Source organism: Hyperoodon ampullatus, assembly GCF_949752795.1.
Source record: "Hyperoodon ampullatus genome assembly, chromosome: 19".
Lineage (NCBI taxonomy): Eukaryota > Metazoa > Chordata > Mammalia > Artiodactyla > Ziphiidae > Hyperoodon > Hyperoodon ampullatus.
In genome coordinates this window covers 30,697,582-30,720,045 of record NC_136932.1, presented here as the reverse complement: position 1 = coordinate 30,720,045, position 22,464 = coordinate 30,697,582, and the positions used below count along the sequence as shown (strand labels likewise).

General features: G+C 60.3%; 1 protein-coding gene across 2 annotated transcripts in view; it reads right to left on the bottom strand.

Moving 5' to 3' along the window:
* MPRIP (myosin phosphatase Rho interacting protein) overlaps positions 1-22,464 on the bottom strand; it is a gene marked incomplete at its 5' end in the record, with an annotated part of 127,437 nt that overhangs the window by 23,295 nt on the left and 81,678 nt on the right. Inside the window, 9 exons of one of the 2 annotated variants that reach the window (XM_079724697.1) lie at positions 796-905; positions 4,720-4,809; positions 7,428-7,496; positions 8,537-8,593; positions 10,121-10,225; positions 11,054-11,195; positions 14,713-15,226; positions 16,390-16,609; positions 20,790-20,874. In XM_079724697.1, coding sequence (XP_079580823.1) covers positions 796-905; positions 4,720-4,809; positions 7,428-7,496; positions 8,537-8,593; positions 10,121-10,225; positions 11,054-11,195; positions 14,713-15,226; positions 16,390-16,609; positions 20,790-20,874 — 1,392 coding nt within the window. The remainder of the gene's footprint in view (positions 1-795; positions 906-4,719; positions 4,810-7,427; positions 7,497-8,536; positions 8,594-10,120; positions 10,226-11,053; positions 11,196-14,712; positions 15,227-16,389; positions 16,610-20,789; positions 20,875-22,464) is intronic. The other variant, XM_079724698.1, reaches the window with a different exon arrangement.

Sequence of the window (22,464 nt, the reverse complement as noted above, 5' to 3'; positions counted from 1 at the left end):
GCAATAAATGAAGGAATGAACAATCGAACAGACAACACAGGACGGAAGGACTAGAGAGAAGAGTCCTCCATTTAGGGTCCCTTTCTCCCTCCTTGTTCAAAGAGGTGCAGGTCACTAGGAAGGAGGCCAGGACTTGACCAAGGTGTGAGGCCTCCCTAGGCCAAGGAGTGCTCCGTGGGCACCAGGGTCGCCCCCTGGAGCGCAGCCTCCAACACAAGAGAGTCACTCAAGAAGCATTTAAACGACAGGACTGAAAACCGCAAGCAAGAGGCTCTCAGAACTGGCGAAGGCGCCAAAGCCATGAGGGTCAGGGCTGCAGAGTTCTCGACGTCACAGCACCAGCCATACACAGGGAGCTTCTCTGCTTTTTGTAAAATGAAAACTTCAGGTTTCTAACCATCAGGGCAGGAGGAGGAAGGTGTGGGGCGAATCATGAGGTTTATGAAGCATGGATGTTGACACGGGAACAGTTTCCCAACTTTGGCCTCCAGCACCAAGAGTTGCAAAGAGAGCTTTGTCACAGCTGCACAGAAATCCAACAGATTCAGGAGTGAGGCAGAAGGATCAAGAAAAGGCAACGCTAAGGTGGCCTGTGAATACGGCATCCGGAGCCGCCCTCACCCAGCCATGGCTCAGTGCCCAGGCCCTGGGGAGCTTCTCCCGCCGGCCAGGCCTGAGGGGAAAGGGTAACCTGAGGCAGAAAACCAAGGAGGCCAAGTGGAGAGTGAGTGGGCAGCGGACTGAAGGATGGGGGGAAGGCTGTGCTGGGCCCCCTCGGGCACCCTACTGGCTCACCTTGTCACGTCTGGGGCAGAGATCGGGTGGACATGCTTCATGATGGTCTGGATCCAATTCCGCCGGATGCCAGACGTCATAGCAGAGAGAGTGAAGGCGCCCTCCTTTGTCTACACAGAAGACGAGGAGTTAGCAGTGACCGGCACCTCCCCACCCCTGAAGTAGGCCCCGCAGGGAGGCTGGCGGCCAGGTGGCCGTCCCAGGAGTGCGCTATGTGCCCCACTCGGGATGAACAGAGCTGGAGGGCAAAGGAGAGAGCAAAGCCGCGAACACTGTCATGGCAGTGGCTAACCTGGGCGTCCCCTCCCCATGGGACCCAGCAGGCCTTTACTTTTACTGACACTCCCTGCTCTTTAAGGAGCTCACAGACTGGAAGGAAGGAGAACGTGTGTGTGGGGAGCAGCGGGAAGGGGCCAGGGCGTGGCAGGGCTAGGGACGGTGGGCAGGTGGACGGGGAAGGGGTGCATGACCCAGCTGGAGGGAGTGGGCCTGAAGCGTGCAACCACGCACAACAGGCTCACAGGGTGACCGGGGACAGGAGTGGCAGGCACGAGGCTCAGCGGTGGCTGGGGCCCGATGGGGGCCATGTCTGTTGGGCTGAGGAGGGGCAGGGAGACCTGCTGGGTGGCTGGGCTGGTCGTTCAGGTGATGAGAGGGGCTTCGGAGAGGTGGAGGAGGTGGCATGCACAGCGCAGCACTGACAGGCTTGGGGGGGGCACCTCAAGGACAATCCCTGGACCCCCCCTACACTTGGGTGAGTTGGTGGGATGCCAATCAAGATGCAGGACATCACAGGACGGGGCGGCATGGGCAGCAGGTGACGAGTGGCCTGGAGACACAGTCCCTGTGGCCCTGAGCGGCCCACGTGGCTCCAGCGGAGCTGAGGAGGGGTGGGGATGCGGGTGGTAGCTGCACAGAGTCCACTCCCCTGCCTCTGAGCTCATGGGCTCCTGTCTTACATAAGTGAGGGGATCAGAACCCTTCAAGCTGCTCAGGCTACTCATAAACGGACCCATGAGACGTCAGCAAAACAGCTGATGGGAAGACACCGTTAGCAAGATGGGTTTGGGACAGGAGCTGGCATGGCCAGGGGCCAAAACCAAGAGAGCCTCAGAGCACTGCAGAGCACAGCACAGCACAGGGTGACCTCGGCCCACCCCAGACCCCGCCTGACGCCCCATCTAGACAACAGCCCACCACCCACGTCTCCACTCCTCTCTCCCTCCGGTTCCCCCCAACTGCGGGCCGACGGGGGGCGTGGCCTCCGGGCTCCCTCAAGTGCTGGCCCCACTGCCGCCTCCTGCTCCCGGTGTGCTGTTTATGGAGTGTGACCTCGGCCACCTTCTCCCACAACCTCAGTTCTCAGCTGCCACGAGCTCTCTCCCGGCCCCAGGCCCACACACTGCTGCTTGTCTACTGGTCTCAGAGGGCCCATCTCGGCCTCAAACGCACCACGGGCCAGGACGCTGCAGGCTCCGCCAACTCCTGCACACGGCTCGCCGCGCTCTGGGTCTCCAGCCCTTCACCCTGCCCCTCCCTCTCCCGGGCGCCCCGCACTTGCCAGACACCTGGCCTCCCGCCCCTGGGGCCCCACCAGATGCGTCTCACAGACGCTCAGCTGCCTCCATGTTCCGGTGCTTTCCACAACTCGGGGCAAGGCTGACTCTCAACTCAGCACTCCCCCATGCCACCCCGCCAGCTTTTGCACTCAGCCCCCTGGTAGATGCCACCAGGTCTGGTGGCCAGGCCAGGGACAGCTTTGCCCCTTGAGAGCCTAAAGCTCCCTAGTGACCCAGGCCGAGTCCCTCCAGGAAGCCGGCCTCCCGTGCTGGGCGCCATCTCTCCCAACTTAGAACTCCCAGTGCACGGGGCTCATGAGAAAGCCCCAGAACTCATAAGCTCACTGCCCCCCACCCAGGGTAAAGTGACGAGGGGTCAGGCTGGTAGACGACAGGGAGCACAGGTGACTCAGAAATGCCCCATCTGTGACCAGGAGAGTCCCAGGTCACGGTCTCACTGCACAGAAGGTGACCCTAGAACATGATGATGTAACCTGCTCAGTGATGGGAATGGACTCATACCCCCAGGATGCCCTGCCCAGAGAAGCCTGCCCTTCAAGATGGGGAGGTGAGGGGCTTCCCTGGTGCCACAGTGGTTAGGAATCCACCTGCCAATGCAGGGGACACGGGTTCAAGCCCTGGTCCGGGAAGATCCCACATGCCACGGAGCAACTAAGCCCGTGCACCACAACCACTGAGGCTGCACTCTAGAGCCCGTGCGCCTAGAGCCCATGCTCTGCAACAAGAAAAGCCACTGCCATGAGAAGCCCGCTCGCCGCAACTAGAGAAAGTCCGCATGCAGCAACGCAAGCAAAAATAAATTAAAAAAAAAAAAGATGGGGAGGTGGGGGGGGCTCAGTGTGCAGCCCACAATATGCCAGAACTTGGCACCGTCCCCAAATCTGTCTGCAGAGAGGAGGCTAGAGGTCTAGCTCACTGAGCATATCTCTTCCTCCTAAAGGGACGAGGGGCAGAAGGGCATCATGGTGGGATGGCATGGGCCATCAGATTGGTGCCACCTTCAGCTATGACTTGGTGCCCCCCACAGATGCCCTGCAGCCTGGTGGACTGGGGGCTGGATTTTTCCTTTCAATGAATTCATTGGCTTCAGATCTGAACTCACCCCTCTGAGTTTGGTTAATATTAGTCATTGCCACATGCTACATCTAGGCTGAATCCAAGTTTCTGGGCCCAAATGTCAGAAGGCGACGCTGCAGGAGTCCCAGCCGGGGAGCCCCAGTGTGACAGCTGTCAGGCCACTTGATTCCTGTCGCACGCCTAAGGCTCTTGGGGGGCAAGAATTAGCTTTCTCCAAAGAGAGGTCTGGCCTTTGCCCTGTGCCCTTGTGATGCACAGTGGGGCTGGCCAGACCAGAAAGACCAGCCATGGAGTGAAGGGCTGGGGCTCTGGCCATGTGACATCAGCCAGGCTCTGGGGGAGAGGGGGCTGGCACCTGCATTTGACCATGTGGACAACAGTTCAGTTGATCAGTTATGAAGCCTCTGTAAAAACTCTGGACACAGAGGCTTGGGCCTGGCACCAGGCCTGAAGCTTGGGCGAGCCTCCCATGTTGGAAGCTCTGTGTGTCATCATGACACGTCAGCGCCAGGAGGGAAACACATCCTCAGGGCACGAGAGCTCCGTTCAGGGCCCTCCTGTTCAGTCCAGTTTGCCACGTGCTGCTTCCTTGGGCTGGTACCAATCTGTATCCCGGCTAAAATAAATCTACAATCCTAAGTACGGTGTTTTCTTGTGTTCTGTGAGTCCTTCTGGCAAATTATCAAACGTGAGGGTGGTCTGGGGCACCCTCAGACTTACAGGTGGCATCAGACTGAGGGCAGACACGGTGGCCGGGGGCCAGTGCCCTCACCACGAGCCCGGCTACCTCCGAGCAGCCCTTGAACCCTGAGCTTTGATGACATGGCCAGTGAGGACTGTTTCATCTGTTCAATCAGATTATTTTTTTGAGGATGGGGCAATGCCTTGCTCATTGGAGTCCTTCACAGGATTGTGGGGAGAGAGGACGCCAGTGAGTGAGTAAGTGGATGAATGAAGGACAGAGAAAGTACATAAAACCCAGCACCCTGAGAGTTAAGAACTCAACTCTTTAACTTCCCACATCCTTCCAACTGGCCCGAACTCCAGTGTTTAAAAAATGGGAGAAAGAGAAAGAACCTTTGGTAAAAAAAACCTTTTAGACAGCCTTGAGAGAAAGATGCTAATGTCTTAATTTTTGCTGAGACCACAGATTGGGGGTGGGGTGAGGAGCTCCAGGGCAGAGGAAGGGACAGGATGAGGCGCCAGCTGGTCAGGCCCATGGCCCCACCCTCGCACTCAGCCTCCCTGCAAATCCCACCCAGCTCACATGGATCTGGAAGCCATAGTTTCTCTGCACTGGGTACTCCGTGACATCGTAACATGTAGACAAGTCGATCTCCCCATCCAAGTCGGCCGCCTGTGGAGAAAATGAGAGAGTTAGAAAGTAAAGGCCAGTACCCCCGTGAACTGTACATACGCTCACAGGCAGGGCGCTCCCTACCCCACACCACCTAGAAGCATCCATACCACCATTTTCCACACATCCTGCCAAAGACATCCCATGCCCGTGGTTCTCAAACCTCCTTTACACTCTTAAAAATTGAGGGTGCCAAAGAGCTTCTGCTTATGTGGGTTGTATCTACTGATGATATCTGCCATATTAGAAATTAGGAAAAAAATTGAAAAAAAAATTTATGCATTGAAGTACACAAGCCCATTTCATTTTTTAATAAAAAGTATCATTTAAAAAAACCAGCAAGAGATTTTTGCAACTCTCTTTAATGCTTAACGTCCGAGGACAGCTGGGTTCTCACACCCTTCTCTGCACTCAAGTCTGTTTGTTAACATGTTTTGGTTGAAGCATATGAAGATGGTCTGGCCTCACACGGATACGGGGTTGGAAAAGGAAGTGAATTTTAACAGTCTTTTCAAAAAGACAGTTGCGGCTGTTCTCCTTTGACAAGTGGTAGTTTCTTTTTTTTTTTTTTTTTTTTTTTGCAGTACGCAGGCCTCTCACTGTTCTGGCCTCTCCCGTTGTGGAGCACAGGCTCCGGACGCGCAGGCTCAGCGGCCACGGCCCACGGGCCCAGCCGCTCTGTGGCATGTGGGATCCTCCTGGACCGGGGCACGAACCTGTGTCCCCTGCATCGGCAGGCGGACTCCCACTGCGCCACCAGGGAAGCCTGACAAGTGGTAGTTTCTTGAAGGTGAACTGCGAAGGGGATGCTTTCTGTCCTCTGCTGCATTAGAACCCATGGTTCTACCCTGCTCCTTGAGGGGGTCTTTCACCCACACATGATCTGGTGACACTGTCTCGTCCTCTGGAAGAGCCCCCAGATACTGACGTTTCCTTGTACAGGAGCAAACACTGCATTTGTTACTATCACCACCTGTTCAGTCAGGAGAGTCTGTAAGCTCGGAGGAGACTGTCAAGTTAGTGATGGTGAACACGAGCTTTCCAAAGTTCCAGTTTTGCTTGAAAGCTCAAACTGAATCACTGGTAACAATTCTGTCCGTCGTTTTCCTTGAAGGAAGAGACTCACTTGGTTCATTTTTAAGAAAACGTCTGCCGAATACCCAAACTGAGTGAGCATTTGTGCGTCGTACATGCACGCAGAGGCGGTGGGCCGTGAGGAGAGGCGGCCGGCGGGGCAGGCAGTGCAGACAGCAGGCGAGTGGTCCCCACGGGATGGCCGTCATACCTGGACAAGCAGCAGAAGCAACTTCTGCCAACCTCCCATTTCACATCACAGAATATTACCAAAGTGGGTATTCAAGATTTGAGACTTAATAAAATCAGTACCTTTCCTGTTCTGTTAAGGCCCTTTCTGTAATGTCACAGTGTGGCAGTGAAGGATGCATGGTGGCCAGCCACCTGCTCCTGCAGCCTGACCAGGCTGAGGCATCCATCAGTGCAAAGGCCAACACAATGGAAAAAGTAAATGGCATCATAGTTTTATGACACTATTTTTGTTATAGAAGAATCCCTGAACGGGTCTCCAGGGGTCCACAGACCACACTCTGAGAACAGCCAAACACCCATGCTCCTGTGGCCCCTGACTTTAGGCTCCCCCAGAGACCCACCACCCACACTGCTCTACATCTGTCCTTGTGTCACTAACGTCCTTCCACTGCAGTCCAGACAGAACTTAGTGTCAGGGTATATAACCAGCCCCTAGTGTTAGACATTTTAGGTTCTTTCAGATCTCCTGCTGTTATAGAAGTGCAGGAACCGGGCTTCCCTGGTGGCACAGTGGTTGGGAGTCCGCCTGCCGATGCGGGGGACACGGGTTTGTGCCCCGGTCCGGGAGGATCCCACATGCCGCGGAGCAGCTGGGCCCATGGGCCGTGGCCGCTGGGCCTGCGCATCCGGAGCTTGTGCTCTGCAACGGGAGAGGCCGCAGCAGTGAGAGGCCCGCGTACCACCACCCCCCCCCCCCGCCAAAAAAGAAGTGCAGGAACCACTGACATGGAACACATATCTTTCTTCACATGTGGGAGTATATCTGAAGGATTCCTGGAGTGGAATGCAAGGGAAAAGATGCAGAAACAGACTTCCAAGTTGCTCAAAATAGATGATTTTTTTGTAGGTGAAGAAAAAAAGAGCCCCTTCTGTTTGGTGTTTGACTGTGGAATCAGGACTCTCAACCAGGCTGGCCAAGTTAACCTGCCACAACCCATCCTTGTCCAGAAAACAAGGGACAAGATTTAGTTCAGTTCTTTAAAGACTCACTTCACCACAAAATCTCCGTATAGAAAGAACAAAACCGCTCACGCTGAGTTTTAAAAAAAGACGTCTTTCAGTGTTCTTCAAAGAACAGAGACAAGAAAAGCCACTGAAACCCCCGTACCCTGGGTGCCGAAAGCAGGGCCTAGGGAGCCCACTTTCCAGCAGGAACCAGCCCCGGGAACATCAGACTCCTCTGCAGATCTGGACTGGGCCACCCGTCCACCCAAAGGGGACTTCGGCCCAGGAACAGCGGTGCCACCTGGACCTCACCTGTCCCTACAGAGGAACGGAGCTGAGACACTCACCTCCTCAGCCACCGAGTCCCTGTAGAACCTCAGGCTTTGATCAGCAAGGACAAACCAGTGTTTCTTCCACTGAAAGAGAAGGGAAAACCAAGACTCAACTCCCACACTTCCCGCTCTGAGGCACCCAACAGCCAGGGTCCTGGGGCACCTCACTGGGCACAGGTAACGCAGAGGGCAGGCGGCCCCTCCCGCTGGGGGCAGACACACACAGGACTCCACTAGGGCCATGGGCAGCCATGCGCGCACAACGTCTCCCCGGCGACAAGGCGGTGCGGACAGCTGCGGTGGGCCACGGGCTGCGTGTGCTCCACCCGCAGAGGCGTGGCTGCTGAGCGGGGCTGCGGCTCCAGAGGCTGCAGATGGGGGCTGGGCCCCCAGAGCCAAAAGGAGGCCACCTGCAAGCCACAGCCACCCCCTGGCTAACCAGAGGGGTGCCCACCTGCCGCCGGCAGGAGCAACCCAACCAGCCAACCTCCCAAATCTTCACTGTGAGGAGCAACGTGGGGGGCTCAAGGCTCCAGGCAGGGCCGAGGGAATTGATGTGAAGAGAGAGAGAAGAGGGCATTTGGGCACGGTAGCTCAGGAAGCAGGGAGGGGAATCTACGGGCCTCTCGGTGGGACCCGCAGGCTCATCCTCCTGTCTCCTGGGAGGCCTGGCCTCCACCCCAGCAGCCACGAATGGCTCGATCTTCCTGCTCAAGTGCACTGCTCCCCGCAGGGCCGTGGCTGCGCCCTGGCTACTGGCTGCCACCCCACAACCAGAAGGCCCTTCTGTCCTGGGGAAGCCTGGGCTCTTGGGAAACTTCTGGGAAAGGTCACCATGTGGGGAGCCAGTGCTGCAGCACGTCCCCAGGCCTGATGCTGAGACACCGTCAGAAGCAGGAGAACAGTCCCTGTGCTGGCAGCGGGCAGGCCGGTGGCCCCAACCCCCACTGCACCCCCAGTTCTGAGGAGACGGGGTCTCGGCCACGACCCTGGTCTCCAAGACGAGGGGGTGTGCTGGAGGCGGGGGACAGGGCCAGCGCTCACACCCCCGCAGGGACAAGGCCAGCTGAACCTCACGCCTGCTCCCCGGCGCCTCAGGGAGCACAGGAGCTCTGGCCACTCACCTGGCCATCCTCATACTGCCTGGTCAGCCAGCCTTTCTTGAAGTTCAGCAGGTCGGGCTAAGAAAGGAAGAAAAAAGAACAGTTGAGAGGAAAGCAGCAGTGTCCTGGTTCTGGGTTAAGGGTGACCGGCAAGGCAACTGTCTCTCCCCCGATGAGGGGGCCCCGGAAAGGGGCTTATCCACCTGCCAGAGGAGCCCCTGTGGCCCCTCGCCCTGGCAGGGGCTGCTGGAGCTGCTCCCCAGACGCACGTCTTCGAGGAGGGTGAGGCCGGGCATGGGGAACAGGCGCGGCCCCCTCACCCCGTGAGCAGCACAAGTGGGGCTGCCCGGCTGCTGTGCCCGCAGGGCCGCCCGGAAGGCAGAGAAGAACGGCCCAGAGTCACCCAGCATTTCGCGTGGAGGGAAGCTGTGCAGCGATGGCTGAAAGGAGAGCTGAGAAGTTCTCACAGAGGCCACAGGAAGACTGAGAGCAGAGACCACGCCCCGTGTGAAGCAAGACGCAGCAGCAAGCCTGCCAAGACCCTCAGGCCACTGACCTGCCAAGATGAGTCTGAGTCTCCATTTCCCTACAAGAAGCAGAACCAGGACCGCAAGCACTGAACGGGGCGCTGTCCCCGCTGTTCCCTCTGGTACCTGTGCACCAGAGCCTGAGGAGCAGCCTGAGAGCACCTTTAGGGCCGCAGGCAGGCATCCCCCTGGGCCTGGCTTGTGTCACACATCGGGGCGCAGGCAAGGCCAGTGTGGAAAGAGATGTAGCCCACTGCTGCCCTTGGCCCATGTGCTCTTCTACAGCCATCATGACCAGAACGGGGCTGTGACATCTTTTTATATTCCAAGGACCCAAGGAGGGTTCAAGAGAACACGTGCCACATAGCGGGACACCCATCAGCCACACGTGTCCTGGAGCCTCTGCTCCAAACCCGCGAGCAAAACCCAGACTCCAGGCAAGAAAGCCTCCGCCCTGGCCCCACGGCTCCAAGTCAGGTTGCCGCTGGAGGCCCCACACCTGGGAGGAACGGCATCAGCCCCAGGCTCCTCGGAAGGCTGAGGACAAAGCAGAGAAGGGCCCATACGAGCAGCTGTCCTCACTCCTGGGACGCTGGCCTGCCACTCAGGGCTCCCCGAGGGAGCGACGGTCCCGCTCGACCCGCCTGACCACTCCCTACCTGCACCTGATGGCCACGGCTCCCATGCCCTGGAGCAAAGGCTGGGCTCCCTCCGTGGTGACCCCACGAACAAGACAAGTGCCCAGCAAGAGGAGGGCTCCCAACTCCAAAATGTCACAGAAACCAACACCCAAAACAAGAAGAACGGAGGTTCGTCCTGTGGCCCTGATTCCCTGGAGCCAGAATTCCGTGGCTCTGGCCAGATGGCCTCCTCTGCTGGGGACCTCAGAGCTCAGGATGCCCACGCAGCCCAGAGGAGGGGCAGAAACACGGCACCTGCTTGCCACGCACGGACATGAGGGCCCGTGCACACAAGGGACGCCAGCGCAGAGGCACAGGCAGCAGCAGCAAAGAGCCCAAGGGACAGAAGCAGCAGGGGCAGGGTCTCCAGGCCTCCGAGCGCAGGCGCCCGGGCTCACCGTCAGGGAGGGCTCCGTGGACCTCCTGTCCAGTGACTTGGCTCTTCGGTGTGGAGACAGGGGGGAGGTCGAGGCGTCCGGGAGAGGAGCTTCGCTGGGGAGGTCCTGTGGCAGAGAGCAGCCCCGTCAGCACCAGCCAGCCCCTGGGCAGCCGGAGCCGTGGGCGGGCCGGGCTGCAGGGCCACGTTCCGGACGAGGAGGGGGCGCTCTGCCGTCTGGGCTCCCTCAGCACCTCTGCCCGTGCAGACAGGACCTGCGCCCAGACTCCTAGTCCCACACCTCCAGCTGCCCGCGGCCGGGGCCAAGCCGCCCTGGTGGGAGAGCAGCCTTTTCTTGCAGACGCACCAGCCACGTGGCTCTCCTGGCCCTGTCCTCCCCCGGCCTCTTGGGGTCACAGAGGGAAGACGCTGGGCTCTGTGCAGTGAGCACTAGGGCCCCTCTGAGCCCAGAGACAACAGGAGGAAGACGGAGGGCAGACTCAGGGGGGCCATGAGAGGCGGGTGGCCCAGGAGAGGTGGGTTTCAGAAGTGGAATTCACCTTGGGGACTGGGCGGAGAGACACTGGGGCTGTGGCCACCGCCCGAAAGAGAGAGAAAGGAAAAGTATTCAGCCTCGCGGCCCGACTGGCTCAGAGAGGAAGAGACTGGCTCTGGTTACGACCTGAGAGCAAAAAAAAGCTCACGAGAACAGCTTTCAGCAGAGACGGACGGAGCTCCGAGAGGAAGACGCAGAAGACAGGCCTCACCCTCAAGACGTCCACTCAATGGGGAAGGAGATGAGAGACCCGAGAGACAACCAGGAGATGCGAGTGGGAGGCCGGGCAGAAGAGCGTCCAGGTGTGAGTGGGGCCTCGGGGGGTGTGGGGGCCGTGTGCTGACCTTGCCCCCGCCACCCCGCTCGGCCTCGCTGCCGCCCCGGAGCCCGAACGCTCACCCGCTTCCGGGGAAAGGCCCTCTTCTCGCTCCGGCCCTGGCGAGTGTCGCTTGACAGCGAGGGCCCGGCTGACACGTTGGTCTCCATGTGCTCTGCCTTCTCAATGTCCAAGGCCTCAAATTTCTCTATTACCTGGGACCTCCTGCAAGAGAGAGCATGAGGCGGCTGAGGGGGAGACAGGGTCCCCCAGAGCCCGAGGGGACGTGGTCCGGAGTCTCAGAGGGGCTCCCGCAGCCAACACCCCACACGTGGCTCACCCCAGCTTCCGGGCTGCCCTCGCGCAGGGCCCCGGCAGTGCACACCGCTCGCTCAGCCAGCTCGCCTCGGACACCCCTGCTCCCTCTCCCACCTCCGCTGAGGGGGGGCCTTTTGGGGGGCTGCCAGCAGCTCACGGGCAAGGCCCTTCCCTTCCGCCAGACGCTTCCTTGCCCTCTGCCTCCCAGCCCCCACAATGGAGTCCCCGCACGCTCTGTCGTGCTGACAAACTCGGCAGTCACACGCTCAGCGCTTGGCACCCTCTCCTGAGCCAGACAGATCAGAAGGCAGCCAGCACCTCGGAGGGCACGCCCCATCCTCATCACATTCCTCAGCAGATCTGATGTGGCCCCCACCCCAGGGCATCCAAAATTTAGCAAGAAAAAGACCCACGAATTAACATTGTTTCTGCCAACAGTAAAAAGAATCAAAACCCAAATTAAAAACAAAGCAAGTTGATTTCGTGTGAAAGGGCGGGCGGCATCGTCAGGCCATCTACGGCTGGAGACGGAGCTGAGATGGGAGCGAAGCAGGCGGAGGAGGGGCGAGTAACGTCACACAGCGACACAGCAGGAGGAGGTGGAGAGGGGCAAGACCTGAAAGAAAATAAGGCTGGAGAATGAATAAACAGAAAAGGACTGCTTGTAAAAATCAAATCATGGTAAATCAAAATTATCCAAAGAATTAAAGAAGCAAAACCCCGAGGTGATCACTGAGGAGCGCGACCAGTGAGGAGTCGCGAGCAGCCACGTGGGGGACACGCCCTCGGGGGCTACCCGCGTGTCTCTGGCCAGAGGCCTGTCCTCCCAGAGATGCCGCCCAGGCAGGCGCCCCGAGATCGCCTCACACGGAGGGCTGTCCTTGCATCGGGACGAGCAGCAGAGTCGAGGGCAGCTAGTGAAGGGCCGCTGGGCCCAGAAGCCTAAAGTCTAACTCCATGAGGAAGCGGGGGAACCGGCCCCCACCCTGAGGCCCCGGAGGCCAGCTTGCCCTCGGGAGGCGCACAGTACTGGTGGCTCTCAGGGCTTCTTCCTCAAGAAGGCAGAACTCCCGGGGGCCCGGCTCCCCGTGAAGCCAGGGCCTGCGGCGCTCTCAGCTCCCGCGGAGTCTCCTCCAGGGACAGAGCTGTCCCCAGGCAGCCTGCGGGGCCAGCAGCGGTGTGGCCGAGGGAGCAGCAGGGGAGCGAGCGAGCGCGGGAAGCCGGGGCGGCGGGAGGGCCTGGGAACCACGGGGAGCTCTCGCGGGTGCTCGGGCTGGCCAGGCGGCTGAGGTGGCCTGTCCCCAACCGACCTGCCAGATTTAGAGGACACTCCAGGCCCGCTCACAGGCCTCGGTGCCACCACATGCAGAACGAGAGCTCTTCCAACTGACCCCGGGACCAGAAAGCCCCAGGAAGGCCTTGAGGAGCAGCGCCCGGCGAGGCACAGGCGAATCGCATGCTGCGAGCCGGCCACGACCGCGAGGGGGTCAGAGGAGCGGAGAGGGTGGCGGCACCTGCCGGGGAGTCAGCCACGGTTGACTCTGCCAAGTGGGGCCTTTGAAACTTGGGTCCATTGAAGCCCTGCAGGTGTGACAGCAAAGGCCTCCCAGGTGGGCCGGTGATCGGACGGAAAGCGACCTCTCCAGGCTGCCAGCCAAGGCGCAGGCAGGACCGCGGGCAGCTGGTTCTGGGGTCAGTCACCAGCAGTTCAACCAGGGCCATGGCCCCCCACACTCAGTCGGCAGCAGCTCGCCATCCGAGAAGGATTACTTCCGGGCCACAGCTTGTCAGGAAACCCACCCCTGAGGTCCCCCAGTCGGGCTCCCGGGCAGCTGCCATTCTGGGTAGCTGTGGCCGGCGTCCTGCCAATGTGGGGTTCTGTTTTACACCACCAGAGACAGGAATCCAATCCAGCACTGGGAGGGGCGGCTACTCAGGACCAGAGAGCAGGCCTTGGACAGTGACAGCAGCCAGTCAGATGTCATGAGGGTCAGTAAGAAAGTGACGTGACAGTGTTAGGATGCAGCGCAGAGGGGCCCCAGGGCAGCCTGCACCAGGTGAAAGCACATCCCCGTGGTAGCAAAGAGCAGGCAGAAGCAAAGCCCCAGAGATGCCGTGTAGCCTGGGCTGCTAGCTGAGAGGGAACTCCAAGCCAAGCAGGTGCGCTGAATGTTAATTCTTTGGTCCCCGCCAAACCAGGGTGTGGCTGCCCGCTCAGGGGCCTCCAGGATGCAGCAAGAAGCCCCCCACTGCCCGGCCCACTGGCCGCCACATCTGGCAAGTCCGTTCACTATACTTCTGGCAAGTCCATTCACTTATACTGAAGTGTGCTAAGGACAGCCTCGGCCTTGTCCCGGGTCCATCGTGGCAGCAGGGCCCTCCCGTTCCCAGGTCCGGCCTGGGGTTTATGTCGCGGCTCTGCTGTCCCAGGCAGTTCCTGTGAGGAGTCGCCCTGCTTCTGCGCCCCCGTCTCTGCCCCTGCATACCAGGGTGGTCATACACCTCTCAAGGTTACTAATGAACCAGGCGGACAGACACTGGAGGGCGCCCCCCCAGTACAGGTCAGCTTCCCCCTCCCCAGCACTGAGGCACCTTCTGTTTCCTTCTCTCTTCCTAGTGCTGGAGGGGACATTTGGGAGAGCAGGTGGGTGGGAAGAAGCAAGGGAGCAGGAGAGCAAAGCAACCTGCTCCCAGCCAAGCCCTCGAGGGGGAGCCCAGGGCCACCCGGTCTGTCCCCATAGCTCGCCCCAACTCTGAGCTGGGCTTGGGCGGGGGGAGGGCGGCAGCAGGACACTCCACAGACACTTGTGGAACTTGGGTCTGAACCTTTTTCTTAGAAAGCAACTTCTTTGGAAATGTAATGAAAACTATGGATTTTCTTTTCCCAGAACATGAATCGTTTCGAGAGATTCACATCCCGCCAGCAGCCCATGCAGCTGGGTGAGAACCCTGTTGCTGGGCAGACGCTCCATTTACAGACTCAGGGGTGGAAGCTCCTACTGGAAGGGGCACTGGGGCGCTCTGGTCCGGGCCTGGAGGCCTCCGAGACGGAACCACGCAAGGTCTTGCCCCCCACTCTCTGGGGGAACGAGGGAAGGGCCCTCCTACCCTCAGACCACAGTCAAGTCCCACACCTCCACCAGCCCTGGCCCAGGCCCATCTCCAAACCCTGTCTCTCCCCAGGCACTCGTGTGTGTGTGTGTGTTGGGGCGCGGGGGGGGGCAGCGGGGGGCGGGAGGAAACGTGTAACTGTGTGAGAGGGTGTACGACAATGTGACGGAATGCACGAGTGTGTGAGGGTGCACAGGTGGGTGTGTGTCTAAGAGAATGTGAGTGTGCACGGCAGGGGCTGCAAGGGTGGGAGAGTGTGTGCACCCACGTTTGCGAGCACACGGCCCTCCAGTCGCCCCCGCACCGCCCTTACCTCCGCTCGTTGCCAAACAGACGGGCCACCTCTTCCCTGCCAGGGCTTCGGGCCCGAGTCCTACGCTCCAGCCGCCTTCTCTCCACCTGGAAAGCTTCTCGGTGGCTGATCCTGATGGCCTTAGGGACGTCGGCCAGGGTGGCATACTGCCTGCTGGCTTTAAATGCAGAGGCGCGCCCCGGTCTCTCTGCACCCCGCCCCCCAGCACTGCCAGAGTCCACGTGGGCAGGGGGCCGGCTGGCTGTGTCCAGGGAGCTGAAGGAGCCGCTGCAGACGGTTCGGCCAGAGGGCTGAGGACCTGGGGGAGGAAGGGGACGGCCAAGCTCCCGGGAGGGCGGGCCAGAGCCACTGTACCTGTTGGTGGGAGTGCCGGGGCTGGGCGGGGAGAGCGGCGGCGGCAGCTGCTGCTCCTCGGCCTTCACATCCTGCTTGGTCTTCTCCAGGGAGAAGTAGCCGCTCTCCACCCGGACCTTGCGGCCACAGTCCACACGCTCGCTGCTTGCAGTGCTCTCCTCTGGAAGAGGGGACAGGAGACACGCTGGGCCGGCTGCCACCTCTGGTTGAGGACTTTTCAAGAAGGCACGTGGATCCAAATAGGCCACCTCTCTACCTCCCACCTCCAGAGGCTGGCGTGGCCCCCCCCAGGGCAGAGCCCCAGGAGAGGAACTTACCCTTATCTGCCTCTCCCTACCGGGCTGCCCCGGACAGACTGTCAGGGGGTCCCTGAGCTTCTAGTCTGGGGGCTCCGCTGGGAGAGCAGGATCTCCCAGGAGAGACGTCCCAGCAACAACTACTTCCCACCGAACATCAAGGACGAATCCAAGGGCCAACTAGCCATGCAACCTTTTAGTACATTTTTGGAGGGACAGACAGAGAAGCACCTTGGCAGGAGTGACAGGAGTAAACGGTTCTGGATGTGGATGGGCGTGTGCTGCCTGGGAAGGACTGAGGGACCTTCTGCCCAGAGCCTGTACAAGATGCATTTCACCTGAATGAGCTGCATCCCAACTGTCCGTGCGCCTCTAGTGGCCTGGACAGGTGTAAAGGTCAAAGCCAGCCTGTCTCGTGCAGAGGCCTCTAGGGCCTGGACGAGGGAGGCTGAGGCTGCTGCCCCACTTCTGCTCAGGCAACTCCACGTGCTAAGTGGAGAAGCGCAGTCATGCCAACCATTTTCTCCCCAGCATCCTCTTCCCCTGCTTCACCCAGGCGCCTGGGCAGGATGAGACAGAGAGCAGGACGAGACAGCCCTCCCTGCTGCTGCTCTCAGGACACAGTGGGCTTCCAGAGATAACGGGGACTTGAAGACGAAGCAGCCACAAGACACAGGAACCAAAGGCCCCCTTGTACACAGACCTCGTTACAGAGCATCCTGATTCTCACGACACCTGCCTGGGGCTCACAGAGCAGGTGCTGTCTTCCTCCTTTACAGGTAGGACTAAAAGAGCTACAGGGGAGGGGCAGGGCAATGGCCGGAGGCCAGCAACCCAGGTCCCACACCAGGCCAGGCCAGGCCCGGCCCGGGGCTGACGGACACAAGGTGAGGGAGCCTGAGGCCCGGGGCTCACGATCGGCTCAGAGGCCCCGAGTCCCAGAACCAGCTCTGTCGGGAGGCCCGTTCTAGTGCTTCAAGCTGGGGCACCAGGACAGGTGGGCACGAGGGCCAGCCCGGCCACTTACCATCTCTGCTCTCCAGCCCTGGCTCCCTCAGGGTGCCGGGCACAGGAGGCTGGCTCTGGCTGGGACTCTGAGCTGGACTCGGGCTGCTCCCATCGGGCTGGTCCTTGGCCCTCATTTCTTCCTGCCAGAGTGTGGACTTGGTGGTGGGAACCTTCTCAGCACTGGGGATGCTGCTGCTGCTGCTGCTGCTGGTGACAGCCATCTTGGCTGGCCCCGGCTCCTGCAGGGGAGAGCGGTGTCCGTGCGGGCCTGGGAGCACACGGTCTGAGCCAGCGCACGGGTCTGAGCTGCCCGGGTGCCTGGCTACCAAGGTCAACTACACCGTGTCAGAGGCCCAGAATGCCAGAAGGGAAGGCTCAGAACAGAGATGTCCTGGTTGGGCTGGAAGCTTTTTCTCTTCTGCAGCCCCAGCCAGCACCCCAGGTGGGACCCAGGCCAGAGCTGGTGCTGCCCCGAGGGAGAAGCATTGGTGCGAGAGGTACTTAGCCAGACACAGAGTCCAAGGCCAGATCACACAGAGAACCGTAACTCCACACTGCAAGCCTAGAGCCCAGACAGGGCAGGGCTGGGACCCCCGCCACCCTGTGGCACCTGCTCAGGCCCTGGGCCCGAGTCCCTGCCCACCCAGGGCACTGGGGTGCCTGCTGCTGAGGGGCTGCCAGCAGGATGGCTCTGGGCGCCCCCAAAAATGAGGCACATCTCAGCTGTCTTTCCCCAAAACACAGGGACCACCTGCTGGGCTCTCGGGGCACCGCACCCTCCAGCCCTCACCAACCACCCCGCAGGGGAGGCTGCCTGGGCTAAAAGGAGGTGGTAGCCCACGCTCGCCCAGCCAGTAAGAGGTGGAGTGGGGCTCTGAGCACTTTCCACCACCAGGCACCCCAGGAGCAGGAGAAAGGCCCAAGAGGGGGCTTCACTTTGGACGGGCACCCCTGAGGAGCCACCAAGAAGCCCAGGCACCCTGTGTCCCAAAGTGAGAGATAGGCATTTCACCAGGTCCAAAGTTTCCTTAGCTCTGCAAGGATCTCAGGCTTCCTGGGGTGGGATAAAGCCAGAATGACTCTTCCCACAGACCCAGGACACACCTGACCGTCAATTCAGGCAGAGCCATTAGCAGACCTGACTCCCCAGCTGGAGATTCCCGAGGGCTCTGACCCACCATGGAAGAAGTGGACTTCTTGGAAGAACATGGCATGGTTTCTGACAGTTTCCTGAGACTAAAACAGAACCAGCTCCAATGACCCGAGGAAGCCTGGCCCTGGGGCCCCTGCTCCACACCCCAGCAGCGATGCTTTCCTAAGCAGAAGCCCATGCCCTGCCCCCTCCCAACAACCTGAGGCCTGTGCTCAGAGGTTGAGCGTGGCTCTGCGGGGGCCCAGGGTGGCGCTGAGATTCCTCCTGCAGAGCTGGGCGGGGGTGACCTGAAGACCTTGCTCAGTGAATCTGTCCCCTCTGTGGAGGGGAGGCTGGACGAAGGGAGACAACCAAGGGAGACAGAGGCCGCCAAAAAGGGTCGAGGGGGAGGGGCGGCGCTGTGCCCATGATGAAAGGGCCTTCCTGCCGGTGCTCTCAGCCCCACGCCATGAGTGTAGTACCCTGGTACATGCATACCCCTCTCTGATGCCCGGGGTGAGCCCAGCACTAGGTAGGGGGTGCGCTTGCAAGGATCCCCAAGAGGCAGAGGAAATTCCAGGCCTGACAGGCAAGGGGCAGTGACTGGGAGCTAAGGGAACACATTTTCCAGCACCAAGAGCTCCCAGGCCTGCCTCCTGGGCCTGGGCCCCCAACCTGTGCAGGGCTGGTTGCACCCACAGATCCCTCCCAGGCTCCCACTTCTGGGAACTCATCCCAGAGAACAAGGGCCCTGGGGTTCTCTGGACGGCGGCCAAGGTCCACAAGGAGCTCTTTTTCTCCTTTTGGTAGCCCTGCTTTCTCCTGCCTCTATGCCAAGCCTCACTGAGTCAGCAGGGACAGGAGGGCAGTCTGGCAGCAGGAACAAAGCCACCGTGGCTTGCAGGAGAGGGGCTGGTTTCTAAGTAAAGTCGCTTCTCTCCAGAGCAGCTGGGTGGACAGCAGACTTTGCAGGGGCCAGGCCAGGGCCACATGGCACCATCCCCACTCCCCATGCTGTCACCATCATGGGAGGGAGGGTGCCGGGGCTCACGCCAACACAGATCCCTGGTGCCTGTGCGAGAGGAAGGAGGGGAAGCCCAGGCTCCCAGGTGCTGTCTCTGTGTGGCCGGGACAGCCGCACGCCCAGGGCTGTCAGTGCCATAATGAAGTCTGTGCTGTTTGGCTGCTCAGAAAGGGTTTTCAAAGCAGAGAGGAAAGAGGAAGCAGGGCAGGAAGGCAGGCCCCAATCAAGGGGCCTCTGAAGCCTCCACGTGCTAAGCAGGCCCCTCTGGAGGGGGTTTCACAGAAAGCCTTGCTTTCTACCTCCGGGGCATGGAAACTGAGCAGGGACCCAGTGAGAAGGAGGGTCCTGACCCGGAGTGGGTATGGCAGCAAGCACCCAAGTGGAAAATAAGATACCTGAGAAGAGGTGGCAGCTGACAACACATGTGTGGGCCTGAGGTGGGCCAGGCCCTGGACCTGACGTGGGGCCTCACTCACGGAGAAAGGTCTGCTGTTTTATGGGTCTTTGAAGAAATGCCAAGAAGCAAGGGCCAAGAGCCTGAGCAGGTAGGGAGACAGAGGATCCAGCCTCCCAGGGCTCTGCTCAACGATCCAAGCCCCTGGCCTGCACACGGGGCTGGGAGACACATGGCCCCTGGCCTCACCCAAGTCCCAGCTCTGGGCTTTAGGGAGAGGGAGGTAAAGGCCACTGGTCACACCCTGAGTGGATGACCACTCCTCCTCTCTAGGCACCTCGTTACCAGGAAGTCTTTCCTCAAACAGGCTGAGCAAGAAGCAGCTCCTGGGAGCCTGTGCCTCTCAGGCTCCAGCTTCGGAGACTCTGGTCAGGGCCAGCCTGTCTCCCCCACTGCCCTGGGCTCTGCTGGGACCCCCGCCCCCGGCAGAGAGGATGTCTGCTCTCCCCCACAGCCCAATCCTCATCCCCCCTCAAGTCTGAGGGGTGCCTGTACGCTCCAAGGCCCCAATTCCTAAATGCCTCAACACCCTCCCCGAAACGGGACCCTGGGCTCCCCTGCCCGCCTGAGTTCCTAGAGCGTGGGGTGCAGCAAAGAGACACCTCCAGCCACCAGCTGGTTTGATCCCAAACTCTGTGGCCATGAGAAAAAGGATAGGTATGGGGTCTTGGGTTCTTGTCTCTACGGCTGTCAGGCTCTGGGGCTTGCGAGATGCCCACGGGACCCCCGATCACCATCCTGTTCACTCTCAGGGGTGCTGTGAGGCTCAATCAGGCAAGGCAAGAGCACTGAGTAACAGGAAAGTTTGGGGCAGAGAGGAAAGGAATCACATGTACAGCTGGCCCTTTGAACAAGCAGGGGTTGGAGCGCCGCCCCTCTGAGCAGTCAAATATCCAGCACGACTTATAGGCGGCTCTCTGTATCCGCGGTTCCTCCACGTCCGCGGCTCCAACCAACCACAGACCGTGTAGTCCTGCAGGATTTACTATTGAAAACAACCCACATAAAGTGGGCCCACAGAGCTCAAGCCCATGTTGTTCCAGGGTCAACGGCACTGAGCACCCAGGACGGGCCCAGTATTTCCTCCCACACACATGGGAGCCGAGAACTAGACTTCAACAGGCCCATTTTGCAGATCAGCTCACTGAGTCCCTGAATGCCTCCAGTGCCCTGAGCCCCTACAGGCCAGCCAGGGAGGGAAGGGCTGGACCTGGTGGGACCACCCCAGCCACCTCCCACTCTGGTCTCACAGGATCTGAGGCAGAGGCACAAAATCAAGGCCAGTGCCAGTGCTTTCCATTTATGGTCAGCCCAGAGCAGAAGCGGGGTCCCCCAAGAGCCCCTCACTTGGCCAGGACACTCTAGGACACCCCTGCCCAGCCCCCCTGTTCAGCCTCCTGTCTGCAGAATCATCTCTGTGTGGGAAGTGGAGCTGAGCTGAAACCTTTCCTCTGGGCATGCTCCTGGCTTCCCAGCAGCTGGCAGGACGGTCAGGGGGAGGGACATGCACTGTGCGCTACTGCTGCAAACCCCCTGCCTGCAGGGTGGATGCCTCTGGGGGCAGCTCCACAGCAGGCCACCCCCTCCCAGTAGGGGTCCTGCCCTGTGGCTCAGAGAGGAGTGTGCAGCTCACAGACCAACAAGAAGGAAGGAAAGGACCCCAGGGCTGATGGCCACCTCATCCCTAACGTGACCCCTTTCCCTTGCGCCCTCTTCTAGGCTGGGTCCTGAAGCCCCCCAACCTCCTAGGGAGCACTCTCTTTGCCCCAGCTCCACCAAGGGGACGCCAGCTGGCAGCCCCGCCCTCACCTGTGGTGTGGGGGGCTCCACCTTCCGCTTCTTCTTCTGGTTCTGCTTGTTGGTCCTGGGATAGACCGTGAGCATCTCCAGCCACCTGGGGAAAGAGGAGGGGAGAGCGCCAGTCAGACCCTGCTCTCAGGGACCAGGACTCCACCGGTGCCCACCCAGCCTCCAGGCACCGGAGCAAGGCAGAGCACCACTCAGATCAGAGCTGTCACTGCCGGGGCAGGAAGCCCAGCAGCGCAGCCAGGACGAGCACAGACTGAGCCGAGGCCACACCCAGGCGCTGACCCCACGATGACCACAGTGCAGGCAGGGAGCACCCTTCAGGCCTGGAGATGGGGTGGGCTCCACCCTGGTGCAGCGGGAGGCCTGACCGCAGGCCCCTGGCAAGAATTCGGCACTGTTTCTACTACTGACCTTTCTCTGGGGCCTGGACTCCACTCGAGGAAGGAACCCAGGAGTCTGCTACTGAACTTCCCCACAGCGGGTCACTTCAGGGGGCTGCGCATCTGACCTCCCAGACTCATTCACTCACCTCTGGGCCCGACTTGCACAGTGAGGGCACTGGGCACCTCGGTTTTGGGGAAGGCCCAGCAGAGCTGCCCAGGGACCCTGTCCAGGGACCCATACCAGGGCCCACATGCTGATCAGCAGCAGGGAAGGCCACGGGGGAGCGTGGGAAGAACAGGGACTGAGGCAGGAGGCTTGGATTCAGATCTGGCTCTGCTACCCTCAAACCATGACCCCAGGTGGCTCCCAGGCGTCTGGGCTTCGGTCTCCTGGTCTCTGACACCAGGGGCCGGATTAGGCCGTGACATGACCACTGCTTGCCTCACTGGAGCTTCGTAATAGCTGGGAAGGTTGGAGGAAGGGGAAAGAAGGAGGCGTGGTAGCGAAGGGCAGCCCCAGTGCTTTCTCCACAGGGGAAGGTACTGCAGGAGACACTGGGCCACTTCTTCCCAGAACCCCAGGGTCCGTGTTGGGCCTGCTGCCAGCCTAGGCTGATAACCTGGTGGCGCTGGCTGAGCTGCTGTACAAGGCAGGGTCTGCACGGTCAGGGCCCTGGCTGCAGCGATGACCAGCATCCCAAGCCTGGGGTAGGGAGAAAGGCTCTGGTCTTCAGTTCTCAGAGGTGCTTCTTTAATTTGCGGGGGCGGGGGGCGGGGTGGGGGCTGGTCATAGCCACCTTCTGGGACAGCCTCGGGGCTGCGCTGGTTGTGCTGCTGGCAGCTGGGAGAGCAGGACTGGGTGTGGGGCATCCTAGCATCCGAGGTGAGGCCTAGCCCAGGGGATTCTCAATTTGCTGAGAGAATGAACAATCCCTGCACTGTGCAGACCTGAGGCACAGGTCCTGCGCCTGGGGTTCTCGAAGCAAGAAAGGAGGCCACGGATGAATCTGCACAGCAGCAAACGAGCACTCTCCAAGACCTTCTTTCAGGTAACCTAAGGAGTTCGCATGCTTGTGGGGTTAAGAGACCTGCTTTCTAGCCTGCCACGGGGGCTGAATTTCCTTTGGGAAGTTCACACCAAGGAACCATGCCTGCAGAGGGCCCCTCTTCAAGCTTTACTGGGGAGGGGAGGGGAGGAGAGACTGCTCAGCAAAGTCACTTCATCCCCCAAGGCCCCAGGAGAGGGGGCCGTGGCAGGGAGGGGCAGAGCCTTCGGGGTGCCCGGAGCCCCT